Genomic DNA, 27,552 nt, shown 5'->3' on the forward strand with positions numbered 1-27,552 from the left:
TGCATTGTGTTTTTGTATACTATTGATGACTTCTTTAATTGTGTCGTGATATCGGTGGGATTAAGAGGTGGATTACGTCAAGTAAATCCCCTCCTGTTAAATCCATCCGTTTTAATCGGCAAATGAACAATGCATGAATGCTAATGACGAAATAAGGCACACACGCACGTGAGTATATATCTAGATATTAGAGGGGTGGGAATCTTTGAATGTCTCAAGATTCAATTCCGATTTTTGGATCTGCGATTCGATTCAGAATCGATTTTCGGTTAAGAGCGATTTTTGATTCAAAATGATTTGATTGACAATGATTTTAGCTTCACTCTATAGATGTGCAAGGAATTGTAATGATCTACTCCAGTCTGACTCGCTAATGCTAATTAGCGCGCTACTCGCGGCACTTTTATCACTCAAAAGAACGTCTCTACGCTGAAAAAAATAACTTATTGGAATAACTTGATCGGGACTTTTTCCTTCTACTCTCGTACGTGGCTACAAATTCTACAGTGTATTAGACCGCGTAGAACCACATTGCCTCTCAGTGGCCAAACCGGGTACAACATGAGCAGCGCCCCAAATAAAGGCAACCACAGAGACATAGGCAAGACAGTATAAAATAATTTAAATAAAATCGATTTTGGGACATTTAAAATCAATTCTGAATCGTACTAAATGAGAATTGCGATTCTTATGAGAATCGATTTTTTTGGGCACACCCCTACTAGATATGTGAAGGTGCAGATAGGGGCGGACTTATCATTAGGCAAACACAGGAGATTTCCAGGGCCTCCAAACAATCTGACAAAAACAGATCAATAAAGTTGTGTTTGATTTAAAGCACGATGAAAAGAAAAGCTTTTATCAAAACTAGCAACTTGGCAAGGGGTTCAAAAATTAGCAGTACACAGATGTGGAAGGGCCCCCCCGCAAATGATTAAATACGACCCTGCTGATGGACCTTGGTGAAGGTCTACCGAGTGTTGTTCTAGTGAGTATTGGGCGTGTTGCCTTGAAACGGCCTTGTGAGTACATACCCCCGGTTCCAGTTGGCTGAGGGGTCCGCTGTGCCGGCCCGTAAGCAGCAGAGGTACGGTGGTCTCGTAGCGTTCTGCTCGAGATGGCTGTTCAGCCTTGGCTGAGGCACTTCCTGTTAAACACAGCGACAACACATAACCTCGACGTGAGCGATGACTTCAAATCACAGACGGGGTTTAAAATATGACAAGAGAGAAAAGCCCATGCATCAACACTCGGCGGATAATTTATTAGCTGGACAATGGAAGCATTTTTCCCCTCACTTGCACAAAGTCAGAAAAGATTATCCTGAGAAATAATCATGTGGTATGTGGTGATGAATATGATGACGTGATTAGACATTCATATGACTTTCATAGTCATAACGAGGGGAATCATAACTGTGACATGGCTTGCGACTTGAAGGGGTTTGACGCCATTCAAAGTGTACTTGAGGTCATACAATTAGCATATTTAAAAAAAAATTGGGGGGGGGGGGTATATGCTTCTGAAGTTACACAAAGACTCTGACTCATGCAAGATGTCATTTAAGGCATTAAGAGCTTGGTTACCGGAACAAATTCAATTCATGAGCAGAAGTGGGTAGAATAGACGCAAATTAACAGTATTCGAGAGTAATGTTGCTTTAGAGTATGAAATTACTTGGGTAAGAATAAATATTCAGTGGAAAAAAAAAAAGTAACTGCTGATAAATTCGGATTAATTATCTTTAAGAAATGCGTAAATTCAGACATTGCCCAACCAAAGTAAAACAATGGCATCAGCCAAAACAATAATGAATTACATTTTTATAAAATAACAAAAATTAAAGCAAATTCTGCCACAAAAAAATTAGTTTTTGTTAACATTCATGAAACAGAAAATATAGTCCTTGTAGGCTGAAATGTGGACATTTTTGTCCATATGAAGATATATGTTCTATGTTTTATAAAGAGTTTATAACATAGATTAAATGTGAGGGACGATTAAGATTAAAAAAACGTGATACTTTGAAAACGATGCTAGTTTGTGGGTGGGGACACAGAGGCTTTGCTCATTTGACTTCCTGACATCTGAAACGTTGCCACCGTAAGACATCATGTGACACGAGTCACTCCGACAACCCAAGTGTTTCTTAAGAGCTCAAGTTAAAATGATCTCTTACAAGGAGAATTTCCCCCAAAATTAATATTCACTCCCGGCCATTTTCACTGAAGCAACCACCTTCACTCCCGGCTGTTATACTGGATTTAGACTGATCTTGCCAGGTCCACGGAATATTGTGTTCTATTGCTATAAAAACATGGAACCTACCAAAAGAAAGATTCGAGTCTCTTCTTTCATCAGGAAAAAAAGTATGTTTGCATCTATTTTCTGTTTTGCAGCAATTAGCATTATAATATAGCTAAGTTTGATCATTATTCACATTCCTGGTGAAAACACTGTCAAAAAGAGCTTGCTGCAACATGGCCCTGGTTGATCTATTATACTCTGCTGCCACCTGCTGGCCATTTTTTTGTAATAACTACCATTGCTTTAAGCCACCTCTTCGTGTCAGAAGCTGCATCAAAGACTTCTGTATGGCGAGAGGACGCAATCCATCCATTTTGTTATTTCTCCTAACATATTGCGCTGGACCTCCGAGGCTCCGCCGCATTATTAAATGCTGCCCTCTGTGCAAATGTCGATCACAACTGAGCATTGTTACCCAACTCTTGTATTGGATCTCATCAGACGGCGCAGGTGAACTTTATGAAGTAGCTTACGAGTGTATATTGGAAACCCAGGGCCATCCCAAATTGGGCTATTTGAGTTGAGTGGAAAAGTTCTTTACGGCGAAGCGCTGTATATCCCAGCAGGACACAGAAATTGTATCGCAGCCACATCAATAATACACGCTCACATCATTGACTCGATGAAGATCCTCCGCCTTTCGGAACCGGCGCACGTGATGAAAATTCCCCTTCCGCATGATCGGATAGAGAGCTTTAAATGCGCTTCCTCCCATTAGTATTAATGAGGTCACATGATCAAATTGTAAATATAGCGAGCGTGTGATGAAACGCATTAAGGCAAATCGCCGTCCTCAAGCCAATCGTGGGAATCGTCTTCCCTCCGCTGACTTCCAGCTCTCCTCCCACAGACGGGAGGAGATGAGGAAATGGGTGAGGAAGAAGGAAAAAAAGGGGGACATGGGATGTTCAAGGTTCCACAACAAAAAAAAAAAAAACGGTTCTGCCGGTCCCCCTGGGACGCCAGCGTAAAGCCTTTGTGGGAACGTGTGGCCAAGAGAAGGGGGAAGTGGGGGTGCACCCAGAGTTCAGTGGTACACTCTCGCCTCAGCACATACAATGTTTACCATCGCACTCGCTCCCCAGTGCTCATGTAATCATTTATAGCTAGGATACGTCTGTAAATAAAGTCTGTCGTCCTCTTTGAAGACAAGTCATAACTGCATTTCCATCAACTTCAAACGCTGGCAATGAGCGCGCGTTAATCCATAAAACAAGCGGCCCTGCATTAAAAGTGGATTTGATGTGTTGAATTGTTGGCTCGGAAATACATCAGCGTGACTCAAATAAATGCTGCGGTTTGAAGGCTAATTAAAAACGAAGGAGCAGTAAAAAGGAAAGTCATGCGGGCTTGTTAATGAAAGGCCCGTAATTCGCGTCACATTCCTGATTGATTCATCGAATTACGCCCCGCGGGGCTTGCCTATGCAAGTGCGTGTGATTTGTATACATGCACCCCATTTTCTATAGTGCTTACTTCAATTAAGGTCAAGGGTGAGCTGGAGCCAATCCCAGCGGGGTACACCCTGGACCGATTGCCGGCCAATTCGACTCACATTTAGTGTCCCTGCTTCACGGCAAACACCAAGAAAACTAAGTGCAGTGTGAAAAGGCCTTGATTGTTAATATTGCAGCATTTGTTCATGTTTTGTTTTTGCATTTATATAAGCAGTGGTCAACTGTGATCTGTTAATTTGTAATCTATGTAAGAATGAAAAAAAAATGAGAAGCACTACACATTTGGCATTCATTTATGTCTTTTTGTTGAAATATTAACACAGTGTTGACCTATTTTAAAACTTGTAGGATGTTGGTTACTATTTTGAAAATGTCCTAAAATGTCAAAGCAAACCAATGAAGTAGTTCTGGCATTCAATTTTGCACCTGAACAAAACAAACACTCGGACTGACGAATGGTTGCTTAGAAAGGAAGGTAAGGATTATTCATTAGGAACAAAAAGAACAAACAATGACAAAAAAAAAAAAAAAGACAGACCAGGGCTAATAAGCAGTTAAAGATTTTACTAAAAGGTTTCTCGAGAGTTGCTTATTTTTCTTTAAGTCAATTGTAAACAAGAGACAAAAACACAATAATGGAGCTTTCCAGTTACATCCAATTATTGATCTCTGAGAAGAAAAAAAAATCTAGTTAAGAGAATGACGAAAGAGCTCAAACACAATAGTTTTGCAATGTCAGCTTTCTACAAACGACACTGCATCACTTGTACAGAATCCAACCAAATTCTTGACTGCGAATAAATCTTCACGTCAAATCAAATCAAGTTGTGTTTGCAGGAGAGACCTTTATTTAATAAGAGCTTTTTTGTACCTCCACCAAGGCAAGACATTGGCGTGTCAGTATTTTCCTTTCGCTTACTTTTCATCTGTCAACTCCCTCCGTTTTTATTTCCCAAGTGATAACACATCAATGGAATTAGTAGAGAAATTGAGAAGGTGCTAATCCTCCCCGCTACGGGACCCCCCCCAGCACCACCCCTTCCCTGAGCCGTAGCAAACAGGAATAACCTTTAAGATGGAACGGCTCATCGTAATAGGAGGTTTTATCCAGAGTCATCCCGGGGGGCGCGACCAGTCGAGGAGTCAATTCCAGTCTTGTCTCACACAGATTTGAGCCTGATGGGAATTTAGTGGGGGGGATTTAGGGATTAGCGGGAATTTATTACACATGCTGGGTCGCCTCCCAGTCAGTGGTGAGGGGTTGACAACCTCCCAATGTCATGTTTTTTTTGTTTGTTTTTTCGTTTACTTTGTTCTTAAAAACAAAGAAGTGCATTTCAAGATTTCCCTGCATAGTCCTTTAAAAAGCACAAACATAAATATATATTTTCAAATCACTTGGGATTTAGCAACACACACAGATGCGTCGCAAACAAAAGGATAAAAAGGTCACAAAATGCTGCTCGGCAAGGGAATCTTCTGTCTCTTTTTTCCTATTACATATTTACGAGTGGCAATTGCATGTTGCGGCGCTTACAAATCAGGTGTCTAGCAATTATTGTCTGTGTGCGTTTCACACTCACACAACCTAATTAATGAACCAACGTAATGAAGAATAGAAAAATGAAAAAGGTGAGATGAGGCTGGATAATCACCAAAGGAACAAAACATTTCATTCGGCAGATGATTCATAATGTATTGGGGGGGGGGGGGTGGAGATGTTATGAATAAATGAATGTTTGTTCGGCATTGTAATCTAAATGTCAACAGGCAGACGTGTATTTAGAGTGTCTGAGCTTCACTGGAGACAATAAAATAATACAAACAAGATCCGAGTCCAACTGCAATGTGAAAAGTCTCAAGTTGTAGTCAATGCTGTGTCACTCCAGTCCTATAGGTGGCAGTAGTACACATTTCAATCTGTTTGAGAACTACCTGACAACTGCTAATTCTATCTTCCAAATTCCCATGATCAACACTGGTCCTTCGCCCATGTGATCCAAGTTTTGGGTAATTTAATTGCTATTACTAATACTAGTAGTACTATTAACTGACTAACTGACTAACACCAGTATACAAAGTATATACAAGTATATACAAAGTATACAAGTGAAAATTGGAATTATGTAGTTTCTTAGTAGGTCACATGTGGAACTTTAAATAAATGGCTAACTAACTAACTAACTACAGACATCAACACTGGTCATTTGCCCATGTTACCCGAGTTTTGGGGAATTCACCTGCTATTACTATTACAAATTCTAGTATTACTACTAACTGACTAACACCAGTATACAAAGTCTTGAAAATTGGAATTGCGTAGTTTCTTAGTAGGCCGCATGTAGAACTTTAAATAAATGGCTACCTAGCTATCGAACTAAATAACTAACTAACTGGGGCTCAAGTTGTTGACCTATGGTGAGTCTTGGTAACTATTCTGTTAGGTGAATGACAACAAGATACAGCAGCAACAACTCCAACACTCTCCTACTAACTAACTAACTGACTAACTGCAATCAAAACATTCTTCCAAAACTTCCGTTTTGTGTTATTCTGCCATCAAACTAACTGCAGTTTTGTTTTGTACAATTCAAGCTTGGCCAGTTAATAAAACATTACACAGGCGCTTGCATTTTTACCTAAAAACTGAATCTGTTCTTTTCTCAGACGTTGCCTGTCAAGTCGTTTTTTGCATAATCCTGCCAACACTCCGACCAAAACCGCACCCCTCTGGGTGGAGGTTATTACATACTTAATGGGCATTGGTAACCGCCTTCAGCACCTGTCTGAAGCCGACCGAGGAAGTGTAACAACACAGCCATCAATCAAACACTCCTGGGGAGGAGGCTGTGTTGTCTGTCTTCCAGATGCGTTAGTACTCATGACATGTGGAAAGCATCCTTCCAGACGGATCAGCTTGTAGCGCAGCCTGGCTGACGTCAGCGCGTCTGTGGCGCGCCTTCCCGAGGCCAAAGACGGCAAGACGCTGAACGGCACCGATGGCCGCGATGACCAACGATGCCTCGCCGAAGAAGACAACAAATCAATGCCAGCCTGATCTCAAAATGTCAAGTGACAAGAAGCCACCCGGCGGCCTTCGAAAGACGAACCACGGCGAGGTCATTTCCGTAATGGCTTTCGCAGACGTTGCTTGTTTTAACCCGGATGGCGGCCATTCATCAGCGAGATGCGCGACTTCCATCCCGGGGAAAAAAAACAGCGTTGAAAAGGTGGGCCGCGCTCCCGCGGGGGAGATGCGAGGAAGGGAGAGGGATGTTTCGCTCTGGCTTTGTTTGGCCAACGCAGACGCGCTAATCTTTCTAATGAATGCCGTCTGACGCTGCTGCCGGGACCAGATCAGATCCACAAATCTAATCCAGGTCATTTGGGGCGTCTGGCTAATTATTTATTGAGCTTTCTCGGCTCAAAAATGCCATCGGAATCCTCCCCCAAACAGTTGACATGCGCGAGGAGATTTGAACCGAGCGATTCATCATGGTTGAAAAATACAACATATGAAATCATTTGCAACTGCCGGTTTTATCGTCGCTGATAAAACATGATTTAAACACTCCCAAATGTTTTTTCTCCCCTTTTAATGAGTTCAATAGTCGAGTAACGAATGTTGGACGACTCTGTTTAATTCCACAAACACAGCGCAATATTTATTTTTCTGAAGGGGGGGATACTTATCTTGATTTAATCACGACAGACAGTTTCATGGACTATACATTACTGCGCAAAAGTCTTAGGTCACCGTTACATTTTGTTGTTTCAGCACTGCTGTAATGACCATACGGAACTTGAATGTCAGGCGGTAGAACGCGGACCTCCGCCAAGGCGACTGTTAACAAAATTGAAACAAAAGTCACGTATTTGTGCTTGTTTTTTGTTTTTGGTTTTTTTGTCGGTAGGCTACTTCCTGTTTCATGGGGGGTTGATGGGCGGTACCATTATGATCCTGGATTCTTCCATTGATGCCATAGTGACACAAATGGTAGGTTTTTCCAAAAATCCAACAAAATGTACGGAGTTTTGGCATTTTTATTATTTTGTATCAGTCTCTTCTCGTTTGCAAATCTGCATTAGGATTCTCCCATCCAATGAAAATAACAAAAAAAGCACTTCATTGACTAATTGCTGATTTGGAATGATATGCAGTACAAACATAGTTCCACATTAATTAATACATTGAATTGATTTTTGTGAGAGAGAAAAATGCACAAAATGAGTGCTTGCACTTAATGCATTCAAACCATTTTATTTTTTTAAATACTTTGTCCTTCACTCCCCAAAACGTATTTATACATTTTTGGTGTTTTTTTAATGCAAGAGCATACAGAAGGCCTGGATGCCGCTTCTGACATGAAGAGATGGCTTAAAGCAATGGTAGTTATTGCAAAAAAGGCACGCAGGTGGCAGCAGTGTATAAGAGATCAGCCAGGGCCATAAACAAGCTCTTTTTGCCAGTGTTTTCAACATGTTTGTGAATAATGATAAAACTTAGCTATATTTGAATGCTAATTACTGAAAAATGGAAACAGATACAAATATACCTTTTTTTTTCCTGATGAAAGAAGACACTCTAATCTTTCTTTTGGTAGGTTCCATGTTTTTATAGCAATAGAACAGAATATTCTGTGGGCCTTGCAAAATCTGTCAAAATCCAGTAGAATTGTATTATAAAAATGAATATATTAAAAAGACATATTTTGGAATCATGAATGTATTTTGTCATATACTGTTATCTGGTTCGGAAGTGTACGGTCCTATGTGGTCCTCCAGTAGCACTGATAACACATTGTGGTGCCCTGCGGCATCTAAGCTGCCCATCCCTGCGCTAAATTGAATGTGAGTGTGAATGCTTGTTTGTCCCTATGTGTCCTGTGATTAGCCACCAGTCATATATCCCACCCGTGACCCTAATGAGGACAAGCGCTACATAAAATGGATGGATGGATGTTTTCATACTAGCTAAGTAAGCTAACTCCAAGTCCTCAACTGTGTCCAGGCCGGGGTCCCGACACGATGCGCGCTCTGATGTTTTCTTGACTGCGTTTCGGGCGTTCTGCCATGTTTGGGCTACTGAACTACTAAACTGCGCTCGGCCTGGATTTGGGCACGAATCAGTCAGCGCGTGGCAGCAGCCCAACGTTGGCTCTCGTTGCAAATCTGACTCGTCTGGCAACTACTTGGACACGGACCACTAAGTTCCTGCCTCGGCTTGTAAACACACTTTTTTTTTTAGCTTTGGCTATATTTTCAAATAAGACCAAAAAGTGAGTTATTATCTACTTTTCTCCCCGCATACACCTCGCGTTGGATCTCATTAGTACCTAATATTGTGGCTTCGGTGGAAATTGGAAGAAAGCCACGACAAACAATCCACAGAGGCGGCGGAGTTGATATCCCGCTGATATCAAAGGGGAGTCTCGTGCTGCCCTACTTCACACTATATTTACTACTCACTGCATTCACACTCGGATCAACTCCTCCTATGGGTGGAAGTTTTAACAACTCCGCTGAGATGATGATGTGCGCGCTAAACATCTGGATAGCATTCTTGACAATTTAGATGTAAAAAAAAAAAATCTAAATCAATGATAGATATGGGTTAACCGTTGAACACAACAAAAAGGCCACATGAAAAGCAACCAAAATATTAGAAACAGCTGTTAGTGAGTTGCATTTGTACGCCATTGCAAAGGTACGACCAAAACAATAAAAAATATTCGACAGTGGTGCTTTGAGATACAAGCACATGGGGACACTAGTGAACTCAACTCACTTCACATTAGCAGTACTTTGGATCAATTCTTAAAAAAAACCTTAAAAAAACCTCATGCTGCTTAATGCCACTCCTGGTTGAAGTTAACTGACAAAATAAACATAACAATTGTTTATCTAAAACTACGACATACATGCTAGGGAACCGCTTGTACGGTACTGCATAACACTTTAAGCGACTTCAACCACACATATAGATATTCAATATAACAGTATAATGTAACTCACGGTCATATATTCTTTATGCTCTGTCACGAGATGTCTACCATGCATTGAAGTACAGTACAATATTATAGAGTGCTACTATGATCATTAAAACACGTTACACTTTTTGGGGGAGGCTGAAACAGATTAATAGCATTTCCATTTATTTCAGTGGGGAAAGATGATCTGAGTTACGAAATGACTTAAATTTGTAAAGTATCTCAAGGTGTATATATATATTGTGAATCAAAATGTTGTACTGCTGTACTTGTAAATGGATAATTTGGATGCAGCTCTTGTATTGGATGTCATTTGATCAGTCATTCCAAACAACTGTTATTCAGTTTTACTTAATTAGTCCAAGAAATATTATTTACCATCTAGTGGCAATTAAATGCTTCTTGCACTAGATAGCAGAGCAGTTGAAGATTTTTGCGTCTTTTTTTATTCCAGTATCAGCTTTGCGTTCAGCTAAATGGGCCCACATTACACACTGACAATCAATTTGTAAAGAAAATGGGGTGAAATCAATCAATCAATCATTCTTTCGATACGTTTTGCGTCTTTTTTGGGGGGTGGTTTGCGCTGATATTTCACAAATCATGAAGAAAATAAACATTCCTTCGGCTCTATACAACATTGTGCAGCATTATATCAACTAAAACTGCGCAAAAAAAAGTCCATAAAACAAAGAATCAATAAATGGCAGGTCAAAATGTGAATGAAGCGCTCTGACAGGTATGCTGCTTTCACTTACCCTCCAGAGTGTTGTAAATCGCGGTGTCAGCGATAGCGACAGGCGAGGTCAGGCACCAGATGACAGCCAAGACGAGAAAGCCAGAGTTCTTCCTCCACTGCCAGATTTTCATGGTGGAAAACGGACGGAAACTCTCCACTTGTGACTTGTAGCCGACACAAAAAGGGGGACTGGGGAACCGTTTCACGGCAAAAGTTGAAAGCGGGGGAAATAAAAGCTCCTTGAACCAGCCAGACTCCCAAAACGCGAAGCTGTCACCGCGAAGCGGGGGGAAAAGTTCTCCTGACTCCGCTGCGCGAATGACACTCTCGAGTCTGGTGGCGGGGAAACATGTGTTAGCTTCGTGTTTCCGTGTGGGAGTTCTGCTCGAGCGCCGAGGACATGACAGCTGGAACGGCAGCGAGCAGCGAACACCACAGAGTGAAGGCGAGGGGAGTAGTGAAGCGGATGACTCGCTGCCGCCAGCCCTCAAACAGGCGAGCCGGCGACGTTGAGCCATGTGCGCTGGGGAGCCCGCGGGGTCCTAGCGCCAGTTGCACTAGAGCAGGGAAGAAAACAAAAAAAAAACTAAAAATATATATCATCAAAATGTAACGAAAAATTAAGTTAAAAAAATACATTACACTAATAAATTAAATTAAAAATAAAATTTAAAAAAATACATTAACATATTCATAATGCTAACAATTTGAAATTTAAAGTAAATGTTTGAGGGGGGGTAAATACAAGCGCCATTATATTTACAGTAAGAATATAAACATATTAAAAAAATAACAATAGACAAATAAAAATAAATTGCGAACATCAAAATGCAAAGTTTTAGATCAAACTAAACCTTCAAATATAATTTTTTTTAAATCTAAAACTTGAATAAAAACATTCAAATATTCAATAACAAATACAATTGAAATACTATTCAATCAAATTTTAAACATTTAAACAAAAACGATCTGGCGACCAGGGTGTGCACCTCCTCTTGCTCAAAGGCAGTTGGTGACCATAATCGCCAATCGGTTCAAAGAATGGATGCTTGTCTATAAAATGACACATTATTGACCAAAACATCTGTAAACCCTTGAATCCACTTTGAGAGTCTTTTCGAAGTTCAAATCAACCGTGTTGGTGTGCCCTGTAGTAAGCAGGAGGCATTTCTACTCCTCCTGGAGGCCCGGGCGAGGAGGACACACTTGTTTGCCTTCCCTGTGGCGGGTTTGACATTCTGCTACAAAGACAATAAAGCATGAGCATCCCTGAACTACTATTTTTTTTCTGTGTGCGTCCATTGAAAGAAAATTGTATAGAAAATTTACAGTTTAAAGACTGTAATCTCGACACAGATGTGTACAACGAAAGCCATATTAGCCCACAGAGTCAGTAAATTCTCGTTGCGTCGCTTAGGCCGACTTTTACGCGACTGTATACTTGGCATGTGGTTAATAGAATTGACTTTAATGGGGATTGTGAGCGGGATGGTGGGTAGCTGCGGGGGGGCGGGGGGCGGCATCGGAAAGGACAGATGTGGAGATGATAACGTGCGGGCGATAACGAGCAAATACTTTGCAATCAGCACTTGGGGCCCTTGTAGTCAGCTAGGGAGCCAGTCAAGGGGCCTCAGCAGACAGCATCCACATGATGATGTCGATGATGATGAGGAGGAGGAGGAAGAGGATGCACGGTGCGGCATTCTCCTCGAGTGCGAGCGACCAAGTGTCAGTTTGTGCTCATTATCTGGAAGCAAGCGACGTGGCATCATTCCGCCAACATCGTGCCCCCTCGCTGCCGTAACGTCTCCCATGTCGGAGCACGGCGCGCCGACAGTGCGGTCGAGGGTGCCGGGCGGTAATCAATCGCAAGCCTGAGAGAACACGGAGACCGGTCCCTCATTATATGACACACTTCCGACTTGTCTCGTTTGAACAAAGGATGACGCAAAGAAACCAAAAATATTCGATTGGTGTGTTCCAACCTGTTGAGCAGAGGCACATATAATACCAAATTTTTTTCCCCTATTGAAACAAACTCAAATGCCTTTAACTTATTCAAACCCAAAAACGTATGAATACGTTTTTAATACTTTGTCCTTCACTCCCAAAAATTTATTTACACGTTTTTAATATTCTTTATGCAAAAGCTTTGATGCAGATTCTGATCTGAAGAGGTCGCTTGAAGTAATGGTAGTTATTACAAAAACGGCCAACGGGTGGCAGCAGAGTATAAGAGATCAACAAGGGCCATGTTGCAACAAGCTCTTTTTCAACAGGTTTGTGAATAATGAAACTTTTCTATATTCTGATGCTATTTTGGTAGCTTCCATGTTTTTATAGCAATAGAACACAATATTCTGTGAAATGGTTCTCTTCTTTCAGCAGAAAATAAAAGTTTGTGTTTAGCTTTTTGACTATAAAGCGGCAAAAATGACATATTTGTGAAAAAATGTCAAGTAGAAGTGTGACAGATGCCAAGCTTACTATAGTTACCAAAGACTAACAAAGTTGAATGAACATTTTGTTAACAAAATATAATAAACACAGAAATGCAAACAAAAAAAAAACTTGATTTGTGGATGGATGGTCGTTTTTACAAATTTTTTGTTGAATTTTTACTATACTAACCATGATGTTTTTACAGTATTAAAAAAAAAGAAGAAAAATAGCAAAATTAGCACAAACTAAACTAAAAACTAACAAAGCTACATTGAAAACAAATTTAAAGAAACTAAATTTAAATAACAAAACTCAAAACAAAATAAAAACTAACAATAATGACAATTCCAAAACTATAATAACCCTGTTTGGCGCAAAACTTTTGTTTTGTTTTTGTGACTATAAAACAACAACCAAAAAAAACTAAAGTTGAACGTTGTTGCTGTTTTGTTTTTTGTTTTGTTTTTAAACACTAATTAATGTGAAAGGCTACCAGTTTAATACGCACTTAGTAAAGTAACTAATTTGCTCAAATTATTTGGTGGCGAATTGTCGCCTCATTATCTTTACACCCGCTAGCTTTTCACCATGAAAGCTATGCTGACCTTTGACCTTTTTTTTTTTTTTTTTTTAAATATTTTATTTTGTGATGAGCAAATTTACACTGATCCAAGTGTGGTTCAAAAAGAATAAGTGATGATGTGTTTTCGGACCTGCACTGGACTGTAAATGGTCAAAGTTTGGATTATGATTGTTTATTTGTCCCGTTGCTTTTGGTCACATTTATCCATTTTTGTAATTCCGACACCGTTCATCTGATTTGGATGTAAATTCCGTCAAATTAAAGCTGAAAGCCCCAAAAAAAGAAAAAGAAAATTGTGTCAATGTCCCATTGTTTATGTGTTCGCAGGCAAAAACCAATCCTGTCACATATCACTGTATCGTTTTCTGTTGATCCTATATTTGTAGTATGACGGGGCCCCGAGGCACGTGCCAATGTTATTCCTCCCCAGGCTGTGATTAAATGTCAGTCATCTTATCGCGCTAAAGGTGGTCTCCTCTCTCCTGTTACAATGTCACCTCCCGGTACGCCGCTCGGTGACAAAAGGTCCCTTTCAGCAAACGCTCCCGGTCTCCTGAGTTCGATTAGCTTGGAATTCCGGATGGGAGGTTCCACTGGTTGAGGCCTCGGGTCGAGACAAACGTGAGACTCTTCGCTCCACCAGCAAGGCGTTGCATTCTATTAACATTTACTTTAGCAATGACGCCGTCAAGGTGCTTTTTTTTTTTTTTTGCTGAGAGCGCTCCATTTCAAGGAAAGTCAATATTCTGGCTCACAACGAACGTCCTTGGAATATTTTATATTTCATACTGCACTAAAACTCACAATATGAAATATGAATGTAATTCAAATCACACATCATTTATTAAATTTTGATGAATATGCCTTTGAATTTCTGTATTATAGCAATATTTTATTCATGACTTTAACAAGATATTATTTGACATATGTCATATAAAATGTATATATGCATGTACTATGTTGTAATTATGGAGTACCAAAACTGCCAGAATTCAAAATAAATAAATGACTAAATAAATAAATACATGACTAAAAGTGAAATTCTTACTTACTTTTTTGATCTAAAACCCAAAATGCCTTCAGTATCCAACAAAAACAAAAGGTATTAATCTTACCGGTCCAATACTTTTGGAGGAGACCGTACTTACTTTTTGTAACGGATCAAAATAGTGACAATCAGTGGTACTTTAGCTTTAACTTTAACTCAAACTTTCTTCAATGAGATGCAATGACATTAAAAATACTGAACTTATGGATGAAATAAGAAAATGAAATATTTGCCATTCCGTGCAGCTCCTTCATCTTTGCAGGATGTGATCTAGAAGTCTCTGCCAAAGAAGAAAAGCAACATTACTGATACATTCACGCCCCCCACCCCCCCTTCCCAACAAAAAACAATATCATCACTGAAGACCATCATAATCTCCTTTGAGGAGCAGCTTGGCATCGCAGCAGCTAAATTGCTTTTTGGCTCTATCTGTGTGTGTGAGGCGCAGGTAGAGCGGCAATCACTTGACTTTGCTATCTGACGGTTCCGCCGGACAGCTGCCAGCTCATTTTTAAAACATCTCCTCCTCGCTGTAGTTCAGGCCAGGTAATAAGTTTATTTGAGAGCTCTGGCGACTTGCAGCTCACAGTTTCACTGTTGAATACAACACAAAAAATATACTCCCAGAAGAGTGTCAAATAAATTGACTAGGCCTACTAACATCTAGTACTTTTGATATGTAAAACTTAATTTAACACAATGACAAAAAATTATGAATAAAAGCAGATGTTGATTCGACGATGTGTCAATATGTTATAGCACCAACGAGTGCCGAGGAGGACCTACTTCTGGTATCGATACTCGCTCATGCCGAGACAAATGTATTGGGACAGCTTTGAAATCTAACTTCACTTAACTTTGCTGAACAGATTACTATTTTTTAGAGCATCCACCACCTTTAACGTGGACTCTTTCAATTGCAGCAAGCTCGCAACATTTGACCTTTCTAACAGACCTTTGACCTTTTGAACAGGAATATAAAAATGAAGAGAAAAAAAAACACCCCACCTTTTTACTAGGGCCCGACTGATAGGGTGCTTTCACAGCGTCTGAAACTTCGGTTTTCTTCGATAAGGGGAAAATAATTGGGCCAAATGGACGTTTGTTTGAAGGCCAATAATCGGTTCATTATAATTGGTGGTTGGTCGGCCCCTACTTTTTACATCCAAATTTGAGCTGAGTCATCATTGTCAAAATACGCATACAATTACTTATTATTCATTAATATTTTCATAACCATAACATATATTTATTGTGTTTATAACAATAACAAAAGTGATTAAACTAAAATCGGATCCCCTTAAATAAGAAAATATAATTTCCCCACTCCCACTCACGCACACTCATATATACGCGCGAAATACATTTTAACAACCGCATGAAATGTGTTTCCCTGAAAGGCACTTTATAAATCCAAGTTAGTGTGGACACATTTATGAGGCCATCCAGCATTATGCAGTGCTCTAATGCGGACTCTTTCAACTTCACCCAACCTCTTGACAGCCCAAATTTGTGTGTGCGCAACGCTACATTTAAAAACCCCATGGATATAAGACTAATAATGACATTTTAGCATTAAAAATATATTAATGACATATTAACGATTAGAGAAACATAAAATACAGTGATTTAGGTCATTCCCAATGTTCATTTAGGGCATGTGTGGCATAACATCTTTTAGTGGGTGTTAAGAATGTGATATTAGTGTAAACTGCAAAATGGGATATCAATTTTAAAGCACATATGTGATCTAATGTCATGTAAATATCTTTATTTACAAACTTTTAATTTGCCTTAACTAACTAACTAACTAATTAACTTATGTTAACAGTGTTTGTGAAATTATAATTAAACATGACTGGTTACATGACGATGAGACGACTTGACTTTTGCAGTCAAACAGCGCCCTCTGCTGGATGATAAAACTATTCTAGTGTCCTTATTGCTCCCTGATCCTTCTCGAGCTTCCCTTTTACATTTACACATCTATTCAATACATGTTTAAAAAAAAAAGTGCTGTGTTGTTAATACGAATAGCGCGTGAAGAAACCTTGCTAATAAACTTCACATTAGGACAATTTGTAGAAGCCACATTCACATTTAAAGGGCACTTAAACAAAGCATTTTATATAAATAGTGTTGGGAGTTTTCTTTCTCTCTCTCTCTCTCTCTGTCTCTGTCTCTGTCTCTCTCTCTCTCCATTTAGTGACCTTTCAAAAATGATAATGACTATTATTGTTGTCATAACAATTAGCTTATTGTTCAATTACATGGTAGCAATTGTGCTTTAGCGTGCATGTGAGGTCCATTTGGACTCACTTTACAAGATTTTGTATTAGTAGATTAGATTTAAACTTGTAATTCATAAAAGTAACACAAAAAAATAACTAAATACATAAATAGTATTTACTAATAAATATTTGTCAAATAAATATACAATTAAATGATTTAAAAATAATTAAATGCATATTACAGCTATATAATGCTTGTTCAATGAAAATGAAAGAAAAATAAAATAAAAAAATTGCTAAAAATAAATAAGTAGAAATACTGATACTGTAATATTTAATGATAATAAAAAATAATATAGATAAAAACAGAAATAAAATTCAAATCTGTTTGTAAAAACTTGAGTAAAATTACAATAATACTATTCCCCCGACACACACTACACATAGAGTACCTTTTAATGACCCTATGAAATACAGTTAGACATCCTTGGGGCCCTTGAAAGGTGCTTCATAAATCTCAGTTATTATCACTTATCTAATTATTATTATATCTAAAAGTCTTCACCTTCTTAAAAAGGTCTGCCCGCAGTCTGTTGGCTTGTGACACTGCTCTCTTCTCCTCCTCCTGCTTTTTCCTTTCCACCTCCGGCAGCTTGTTGTACATCCTGCGCGCACGCACACACGCACGTGCACAAATTCAATGAGGGAATACTGCTACACGGGGAGTTATCTGGCAAACAGGTCTTATGCACAAGACTCCCTTTTTATTCCTTTACATGCCGCTGGCAGCGTGTTAGCAGATCCTGGCAGTCAGATAGTGTCACCTTTGAAAAAGTTACAATGGCTCGCCAGCATTTGAGATTGGAGGGGACTGGGGGGAGTTGTGGTGGTGGTGGGTGGGGATGTTCGTCGCAGATAAGCAACATAAAAAGGAGCAGATAAGGCGCATGGAGGACTGTTCATATCTCCTGTTAAGATGTCCAGATGTGTCTGTGCGTGCGGCCAGTTGTGGATATGCGAGATATGAACAATGGTGGTAATGAATGATTTTGGAATGATATAGAATGATGTTGAATGGTAGTGGTGAAAACGTGCACTGTTGGTGAAAAACGTGGAATGATATTGAAAGATGCGGAATGGTACTGAATGATTGGAATGATACTGAATGATATTCAATTATAAAAAATGATATTAAGTGGTACTGGTGAATATGTGCAATTTGTTGGTGAAAAATGTGGAATGATATTGAAAGATATCGAATCATGTGGATTGATATTGAATGATTTTGGAATGATAATGAACAATAAAAAATGATGTTGGATGGTAGTGGTGAAGATATGCACTATGTTGGTGAAAAACATGTGGAATGATATTGAAGGATATTGAATGATGAGGAAGGATATCAAATGATATCTAATTACATGAATATTAGGTGTAATGATATTGATGTAAAATGTGCAGTATGTGGGTGAAAAATGCGGAATTTCTGCTATGTGGGAATTGTGGGAATGTGGCGAATCACTCCCAAGGTGAATTGAATGAGCTTAACATTTTGTTGAATTTTTCATTAGAAATGAATGGGGAATTATTAGGAGTTGTGTGAAATGTAAACATTTTCAAATATCATCAAATACAGTATATCAAATTGAATTGTGAGTTGATTTGAGCTGAACATTTTGAAATTCTGCATTCACATAACAGAACTTGTTTTGGGGATATCAAACTCACCTTCTGGATCTCTGCTGCATTTCTCTGCCTGATATTGACCTCTCTTTTGGCTTGAAAAGGTTATCTAGATTAGAACACACACGCACAAACACAGATGAACAGTGTGGTAAGTTATAAATATGAATGCTGTATGTAAACAAAGGGAGATAAGAGAGAAAATAATAATAATTTTACAAGAAAAATGGATTTTATATTATATCTTATATTATTATATAATCTGTTGAAAACCAAATGAAAAAAATTAAAAAGGAAAAACATTTCTTGAAGAAACAAATACATCTTTAAATAAATGTTTTTAATTGAACTTTGTGTTTTGTTGTTCAAGAAAAGAAAAATTCATTAAAAGCCCAAATCTAACGAGACAGATAGATAGATTTTATTGATTATATAATAAAAAAAAGGCATTTTCTTTATTATTCAAGACACTCAAGCTCCCACTGTGTGAACAAAATGAAACAGAAATCTTCCCCAAAAATAATAATAATCTTGAAATAAGGAAAATCTTACTTCATCTCTGAGAAAAAAAATCTATCTATCCTAATATAGTCTATATAAAAAGTCTACAACATATATCAACTAACATGTATAAACAACTAGTATCAAGCGGTTGCACAAGTGTCCACACCCCCTTATAACTGGGGATAGATGTGTTCAGAATGAACCAATCACAATTCAAACTCATGTGTAATGGGAGTTGCTTCACTGTTTAAAGTGCCTGTGACTATCTATCTATCTATCTATCTATCTATCTATCTATCTATCTCAATAGTCAACGTATGATTAAATCCCCCTAAAAGCTCACCAATTGGAGCTCATTCGGCGTACCTAATGAAGTGTCCAGTTAGCATTGGCGTGTTTGTGTAGAGCTGCACTGCTCAAAAACCGCCAGCAGAGGGCAAAGTTGGACAAATGCCAGTTGAGGAAGCCCGTGCTCATATAATAAACTACCACTATAAGTCTCCAAACTCATTGAGGTTTGAAGTAGAAATGAACTAGTCCACATATTTAACCGCAATAAATTCCCCTCCACTGGGTCTTAACTGCCTTTTTATAGTGTTTTCACAAGAGGTCCCAACCCCTAAAGAGTGTTATCAGTGTGTAACAAGTGTAAAAAGTGTGTAATAAAAGGACAAATGAATGCGGGCTTGGACGTCCCGGGTCAGCGCTCACCGCTGAGCGGATCCGGCGTGGTGCACCTCCTCATTCGCACGCCTCCTCCGTCTTGCACCGCGCTGGCGCTCCTCCTCGTGCCCCTCTCCCTCTTCTGTTCCATCCTCCTCACTCGACCCTGAGATCGGTTGATGAAGTCTGGCCTGAAGAGCTCCAGAGCCTCCTGGGACGGGGAAAACATCCACAGTGAGCCGTTTGCTTATTGGTGGGAAGAAGTTCAGCCGCTCATTGACACTAATCCTGCAAAAAGATGGAGTAAAAAAAAAAAAAAAAAATCCTGGCTGGGTTCAACCTGCTCGGAACATAATCTATTCCTTAACCTTGATAAATCCTCTCCCCGGCCTTGTAATAGGGAGGAAGTGTTAACGTTACGCTCTGCTTTAGCAGGGATGAGCGCATCGGGAAGGAATCGCACGCCTCAAGGAAACTCCCTGGACTCACACAGAAGAACATCCAAAGGGTGATGAAAGCGGGAAAATGAGTAGAAAATTACAAATCATGACAAAAGATCACATTCGGTAATAATAATAATAATAAGGTAGGAGAATTATTAATGTAATAGTGTCACAATGCTTAATTGACAACTAATTGATAATCCAATTAATTGATAATTATTTTTTATAATCTATTATTCGTTTTGAGATTAATTTAAAATTGTCCAGTAAATACTTTCCGATTTCTGTAGTCCATCATGTAAGCAGACTGATTCATGTTTGTGTTGAAACAAAATCAGAACCCCCCCCCCCCCCACCAATTTGTTTTTTTTACTAATTTCATCAGTTATCAAAATTGTATTCAGGTAATACTGGAAACGGAATCTGTCTCCGTATTGTGTCTGAATTATACTGCCCTCAGCTGGCCATGGTGTGTACACCAGAGGGAGCAGCACAATGTCCACTACATTGAAGCTTTATTAAAAATAAATAAATAACAACTTTTTTTCCAGGCTGGGACGGATTGATGACCTTTCCATTCATTTCAATAGCAAAAGATGATTTGAGATGAGAGCGTTCAGGTTATCTAACAAATGAAACTTGTATCTCAAGGCGCCGCTGTCCTTCCAAGAAATCAAAAACATCCTACTTTGAGACTGAGGGACTTGGGTGAGGCTTCTGGAATGTTTGTCTTCAAGTAGAAACGACAATAATCCATCTGGCCTCCTTTGGGCGACTTTGCGGTTTGACGTTCCTGAGGTTCTTCTGTCCTGCCTTGAGTTGCTGAGATGGAAAAAAAAAAAATCACAAAGAAACACATTTGAGGATTGACATCATTTCTGTATGGTAAGATGACATCCGAACATGAACGCTCGTCAAGTTCCATCTGAGCTTGATGATGCGTCTAAACGAGAAGAAGAAGGAGACGGAGAAGAAGAAAAGAAGAAGAAGACACTTCGGAATGACCAGCAGCAGCTCATAAAGTAAAAAAAAAAAGAGCCGTCGGCAAACCCGAGTGCGGCCGATGAATAATGCAGAAGATGACAGTGCATCTATCCTGCTCCTGTAATCTTCGTTCGTCCTGCTTTTATGGAACGTCTCCGCTGAATCCACATTCAGGACCGAGACGCCGAAGGCGGCCCACGTTGTTCTCCTGAGTGGGTTTTTCAGCTGTGACAACCGCACAAAGTCCTGCTGCAAATTGTAAGGGGGACAACGCATTCGGAAGTGTCAGTGCGGGAGCAGAGCAGCTATAAATAATGTCGCAGATGATGGCTTGGTGCCACGAACTGTCACAGTCGTGGACGCCTCAAGTCCACGCGGCCTCGCGTCGCACAACAACATTCTGGCATTTTCTTCCTTGCAAAGCCAAAGCAAAGATTTGTTTCTCAAACATGTTTGAAGGTAATTGCTGGAAACGTGCGAAGAATGAGAACTGTATTACTGAATTGTAATGATACAGCATTTTCACCATTTCATGATTTTTGGGGGGCGTGGCCCAAAATGGGCAAATATGCACTTTGTTGTCCAGTGTGAGTTGCCGCACCTCCACTAAAAGCGACTTGCTTTCCAAATTTGGTTACGTGGCATACACGGAATCTTCCCTATTGCTATGCTGGCAAGACTGCTTTAGAGCGCCTCGTTGTCTGCTGTGAGTGTGCGCATGTCACGCAGAAAAAGAGGGAAAAGAAAGGAGGGAGGATTTTTTTTAATTTACTTACTTTAAATCTGATTTGACCTTAAGTGTGCACACGTAATGCAGGAACAGACACAGCGCGTAGAGACTGAGGTTTCAAGATGGGGTGGCTGCTTTAGAGCGCCTCGTTGTGCGCTCTAAAGAAGGAAGAAGAGTGAGGTAAAAAAAAAAAACGAAGAGCAAAAGTCTGATGTGACAGCCAGAATATGATAAGGGTTTCTGTCTGGGGTGGCCGCTTTAGAGCGCCTCTTTGTTGGCCACGAGTGCTCGCACGTCACAGAGAGAATGAAGAACGAAGAAAAAAATGAAGTCTGACGGGACAGCCAGCATGTGGGCAGGAGCTTCCAGCTGGCTTGGCGGCGTTAGAGTGCCTCGTTGTGACCTAATGTGATACAGTACTGTATATTCCAGCCTGGTGGAATGTGAAAATTCAGCCCACAAAATCAGCTTCCACTCAGCAACCCGATGATTTAAGACCCCACGCAAAATTCCTCAAGAATCCATGGCCCAAAAGTCATATGACGTCTGCCATATTGGTTTGAAGCAGCCATTTTAGGGTCATTGTGGCCATTTCCAGGGATCCCTCAACGACAGAGAGATTTTTATTTGACGCTGACTTGCATTTTCCGCACAGAAAACAAGAGCTTGTTGCAAGGTATTCAAGCCACTCTTACATTATACAACAGAGGGAACACTTTGCGGCGGTAAGAAGCAAGAGGAGAATACATGAATGTGTTTTATTTTTGTCTTAAAGCGGATTTTGCGTGTGAACCTTGCGGGATTTATCTGGAAGATGGTGAATGTGAAGCAGGATGAATGCGGTGTATGTTTGAAAGAGAGAGACAGATGAGAGGAATAAATCAAAAATGTGAAAGGCATAGTGGGGGGAAATGGGGAAGAATTTGCTCCTTTTTTTATGGCCACATCCAAACGACACTTTGGAAATGTGATCTCAATCGACAAGAGTTGGCGAAATAGACGCATATACAGATGTGGCTGCTGATGAAATTCAAACCAGGTCAGGTAAAGCGTAATGGAAATGACCGCGGCCGGTGGAAACTTCTCATCTGCATTCTGCCGTCGCTTGTTTGCAAGGTTGGCCGCGCCGAATGCCAATAACCTCACGCCGGCGGCCTCGCTGTTAACCAGAGGTGGGAAACTTGAGTCACATGATAGCGGTTTTAAAAAGTCACCGTTTCAAAACTGATCAATCTCAGCGAGTTTTTTTGTTTTGTTTTGTTATTTTGTTTGTTGTTTAAAATGTAAACAAGCACCATGGGAGCTAGCTAGGGAGCTAGCTAGCTAGCTAGCACCTGGGGCTAAAGCCAAAAGGCTTTTCTGCACCTGAATTTGCCACCTCTGATTGGGTTACCTAACCTTAACTGTAACCCTATTTAGGGTTACACTAGCCATAAAGTCCAAAATCCAACCTGGCGGAATCTTGAAATCCCAGAATCCAGAAGCCGAATTTGCGTATTAGTGGATTTCACACTTAAAGTCGAAATATCCATATACATCAAAACATACTTTGTATAAAAAAATTAAAATACATTAAAATGTGATGCTGTATTAAAAAAAAAAAGAGGGTGAAAACACAGACACGCGCTAGCACTAGCTAAGCAGAAACAAAATGGCGGACGATGCGCGTTATAGGAGGACTCCCTGTGTGAACTGGCTTAGTAACTTGGGTCATGCTAGCACCTTAAGACTTGAGACTCACATGCTGCTCCTCCCCGTTGACCCCAACTTTTGCCATCGTCGTGCTGCTCGCCTCCCAACGCGGCCGCCCTGGTACCTTCTTTCGTGGCAGGTGAGCAGAGACGAACGAAGATGTTGGACTTGAACCAAGCGTTTTGCCCCAGTCCTCTCCTGTCCGGTGCCGCCAGGGAGGCTGAAAATATCTTGTCCAGTAACACAACGGAGCTCGTGCACCTCGGCAGCACCTCTCGGCGAACGCAGGTCCGGTAGGAAGGCGTCGGAATGATTGAGCCATCTATCAGCGCTCGTGGCTCGCTATCCCCCGTCGCAATCTGAACCGCCGTCCTATTCCCCGCACCGCTCAGCGCCAATCCATCAGCTGCTGAGTGGGCTTGTCTGCCCTCATTAGGCCTCATGATTGCAGAATCCCATTGGCACACATCCTGTCAGCCATTGCAGACTCTCATGGCCTGAGTGATTCCAGCTTTGGAAGAGTCTGTAGTGTTCTGAATCTGGACTGCACTGGATCCGCAGCAGAATACTTGTAGAACCGCTGTTTTTGATTAATTTCCTATAGAAAGTAATGGACATTAATCAGTTGCAGGGTCAAACTGTTGCTATTATGAGAGATTTATGAAGTAATGTTTGTAAGAACTTAGCAGTTGCTGTGCAGAAAGTGCAGTGGAAATTTTTTTTTGGGGGGGGGGGGGGGTGTTGGTTCTGAAAAACACCCAATAGGCTACATTACAAAATTAGTATTATTGTTTTGTACTTTTTTGTTTGCCTAGTGTTCACAATATGTTGCTGTGTAAATGTCCTTTTTTTTTTTTTTTTGTACCTATATTTCAACTGTTTGTAAAAGCCCATCCAGGGACAAATTAGCGAATTGGCTTTGGCTATTAGCACTGCATCAGACTGCTATGCTAGTTTGTCTATGTTGCTGTAACTGTCACTATCAAATAAGTCAATAAATAGTAAATATATAATGTAATAATATATATGTATATATTTTAAAAAAAAAAAAAAAAAAAAAAAAAAAAAAGAAGAAGCTTGAAACCATTTGCAAGGTGTTTGTTGTCCAAATGTATCTTGTTGTTGCTTGGGGGCAGGATAATGGCGCACATTAGCCACGATGTTAGCGCTTCCTTTTTCCTCTCTGTTCCGATTAAATTACCTAACTCTTTAACAAAACAAAACAAAAAATACAATTGTGTTCTGTATCAATCTTCAGAAGAACCTGAACAAAAAAACCCAGCTATAAATATAGGTCGATAAGACATGCTCCTTTTGAGCTGTGTGCTAATGATAATGCTAAGCTAATGTCCATGCTTTCCATTAACTTTTTGCCCCTGCTAACATGGCCACCACATTAGCGTGCTTTTTAGCCTGGTCTAGTTTACTGTATGTCTGTTTCAACAACAAGAAAGAGCAGCACAAGCCGAAAACTGTTAAATCACAATTCCTCTGTAGACACTTTACATTTTTGCCTTTTTATCTGTTATCCCTGTGAAAAAAGTTAACTGTCATGAAGAAATAATAAATTGTGTTCGCACCTTTAAAAGCTAACGTTTTGATGCTACTATCCTCCAATCATCATTTTGTCCTGAGCAGCCAGGACAGGGACAATTACCGGTTATTTTCCTTTGCCATCGCTGCTACTCTTCAAAACAAAAAAAAAGACACAGAAAAAGAAAAAATGATTGTAAATATGCTACACACATCTCATCTGATTTAAGAGGCAGCGTCATCGTCGTGCGCTCTTGCTTGTTAATCTCCTCCCCGTTGCCATGTCAACGTGGTTTGAAATAAAAACGTGTGCTAATATGACAGCTGCAAGAAAAAAAGAACACACTCGACTCTTCCTCCAGCTGTGGAAAGTCAAACATTACACTGCGCATTTGATTTATGCCAGTGAGCTGCTTTCGACAACACTCGGATGCCGCACTTTTTTTTTCTGCGCTTGAAGGGCGTCTCATATTCTTCCTCTTTTGAACCTAAAACATACTTTATTTTTTAATGTTAGCAGTACTCATATCTGCGGGCTCTCCAAAACTCAAAGGAATTTAGATGCCAATTCTTGTTCCGTTAATATTCTAGCAGTGACGGACGACGTAAACCATATATTTGTGTAAATAAAGGTACAGTACCTTTAGGGGAAGCGTAGTCGAGAACGCAACGTTCAATAACTTTCCAGGTCACGTGACCTTGCCGGTAATGATGCGAGGAGCTGTTTACTTCACTGATGTGAGCTGTCGATGGGCTTCCAGCTGAAGAAAGCTACCTCGTTTCTTCGATTCCTGCTGGGAGTACACAACATGAGAGAACACGGCGGGCCTCCAGAGTGAAAACAATCACACTCAGCAGTTCATCACATGTGAAAATAGCACTTCATTATCACATTCTCCATCCACTTCATGCTTTCATCCCAGCCCGCAGCGATGATCCGTCCTTCCTTCTGGCAAGCAGACTTGACGTAAGATCAGCTCGACTTGCAGCACACTGTGACTCGCCGGCATGAGCTTCTTCGCCTTGCACATTCCTGATTATTGCCTAACACTGAACAATGGCCCGCGTGATTTTAAGGCCAATTGTATGGAAGCACAGGATGGAGAATATCCGTGTGTTTTATTTACCTGAATTACTGTCATTTCATCTGGTGCAGAACTCAAGTTTTTTATATTCCGCAAAAAAAAAAAATCTGCCTTGTCAATCATAAAATAAATTCAATTAAGTAAAATAACAGACAATAAAAATAAAAATACTGACATTAAAATAACAGAATCTTAAAAATAAAATTACAACAAAATATGTTGAAATTGATTTGTAAATATTCCCATCAAATAAAAATATAACCATTAAATAAAATAATACAAATTTCAACCAAAATTCAACAGCCAAGTCACAATGTAATAATACAGATTTCAATCGAATTCAACAAAATTACAATCAAATCAAATCATGATTATTTCAAATAACCAGATTTTAATGAAATAAAAATGAAATCAAATAACAGAAAGTCAAAAATACCCAAATACCAAAAAATTAAGGTATCCGAAACATATTTAAAATAACAAAATGACAGTAAAACGAGGCAATGCCAAATTAATTAAAAATAATTACAATAAAAATAATAAAGAATCATTAAAAAGTAACATGACAATAAAAATAATTTAATTTAATTTAATTTAATTCAAAACAAAAAGGTAACCAAACAAATAAATAATTCTTATGATTATTAAGAATTATGTTCTTTTTTTTAGGACACATCTTCAAAAAAAAAAGTTTTTATAGCATAATTAATCCTCTTTAAAATATATATATTTTTAAATTGTTTAAACAAATGAAAAAAAATCATCAACAATTAATCCTGTGCATTTTGGGGGACCTATCCTCTGTTTTTTGCTGTTGTGATCAGGCCAAAACCATGTCTAATATAAAAATTTTGCTTTGGCGCCATCTTGTGGTCTTTGGAGCCAAGGAAGGACATTTGAGTTAGACAACAGTCTTGTCTTTTCCAAAAATGTGCTTTGCTGTTATCTTGTTTTGTCAATAGGCAAATTCAAAACATTTTGGACAGCCATCAATTTATACAATATTTTACTCACTGTATTTTACATTATATATCAATATATATATATATAACTTACCTTTTCACGTGTCAAGATGCCAGCCAATGTCCATTTCTTCCAAAACTATCGTTCATTGGTCCAGTCAAGATAACAGAATGAATGATATCGGTCATCAGACGGTATCTGGCTCTCTGTTGAAAGTGAGAAAAAAAAAAGACAAAAGCTTGTCTCTTTGTGGATGTGAAACACGACCAGTGAAATGTGAGCCGCCGAGAAATCCACTAATGGACGTGCCACAGCAAATCTTAATAAACCCTTGACCCAAAATTGAGGTCGAGCTAGTCTAGCTTTTTCTGTCGATACTTGAAGAGTTAAGACCTGTTGAAAGGCAGCAGCAGCAGCAGCAGTGTAGCAGGCTCACGTAGCACAGCGGGTGACGGACTCTCAGGTTGCCGGGATG

At 39.6% G+C, this 27,552-nt stretch overlaps 2 protein-coding genes across 5 annotated transcripts in view; both read right to left on the reverse strand.

The window, feature by feature from the left end:
* The window catches only part of adam12b (ADAM metallopeptidase domain 12b), a 65,274-nt gene extending 54,306 nt beyond the window's left edge, over nucleotides 1-10,968 (reverse strand). For both annotated transcript variants that reach the window (XM_086092566.1, XM_086092567.1), the window contains exons 1-2: nucleotides 10,513-10,968; nucleotides 1,035-1,147 (exon numbers count right to left, since the gene is read on the reverse strand). In XM_086092566.1, coding sequence (XP_085948692.1) covers nucleotides 1,035-1,147; nucleotides 10,513-10,624 — 225 coding nt within the window. In that variant the 5' untranslated portion in view covers nucleotides 10,625-10,968. The remainder of the gene's footprint in view (nucleotides 1-1,034; nucleotides 1,148-10,512) is intronic.
* A 3,643-nt stretch (nucleotides 10,969-14,611) lies between these two features.
* Nucleotides 14,612-27,306, reverse strand: LOC147163544 (uncharacterized). Of its 3 annotated transcripts, XM_086093509.1 has the most exons (8): nucleotides 27,171-27,306; nucleotides 25,671-25,820; nucleotides 23,546-24,094; nucleotides 20,779-20,912; nucleotides 19,696-19,858; nucleotides 18,526-18,589; nucleotides 17,363-17,462; nucleotides 14,612-14,846 (listed from the first exon to the last, which is right to left on the reverse strand). In XM_086093509.1, exons 3-8 carry the CDS (start codon nucleotides 23,937-23,939, stop codon nucleotides 14,817-14,819), a joined length of 885 nt encoding a protein of 294 aa, XP_085949635.1. In that variant the 5' UTR covers nucleotides 23,940-24,094; nucleotides 25,671-25,820; nucleotides 27,171-27,306; the 3' UTR covers nucleotides 14,612-14,816. The 3 variants fall into 3 exon arrangements, 2 of the variants coding, with proteins under 2 accessions (XP_085949635.1, XP_085949636.1); XM_086093510.1 differs by lacking the exons at nucleotides 25,671-25,820; nucleotides 27,171-27,306 and adding an exon at nucleotides 25,077-25,213; XR_015096942.1 differs by lacking the exon at nucleotides 14,612-14,846 and having other exon boundaries at nucleotides 17,380-17,462; nucleotides 23,527-24,094.
* Between the last annotated feature and the right edge of the window lie 246 nt (nucleotides 27,307-27,552).

Source organism: Leptonotus elevatus, chromosome 13, assembly GCF_054856555.1.
Source record: "Leptonotus elevatus isolate MCC_2025b chromosome 13, RoL_Lele_1.0, whole genome shotgun sequence".
NCBI classification, from domain to species: Eukaryota; Metazoa; Chordata; class Actinopteri; order Syngnathiformes; family Syngnathidae; genus Leptonotus; species Leptonotus elevatus.

Bases quoted from the DNA above. Each gene is read 5' to 3' on its own strand.
- LOC147163544 (XM_086093509.1), bottom strand. From the start codon at position 23,939: ATGAGGCCTAATGAGGGCAGACAAGCCCACTCAGCAGCTGATGGATTG. The intron at 20,913-23,545 runs GTGAGTCTCAAG...TTTCCATCTCAG, and splicing joins TCAACGGGGAGGAGCAGCAT to CAACTCAAGGCAGGACAGAA. The intron at 17,463-18,525 runs GTGAGTTTGATA...GCGTGCGCGCAG, and splicing joins ATGCAGCAGAGATCCAGAAG to GATGTACAACAAGCTGCCGG.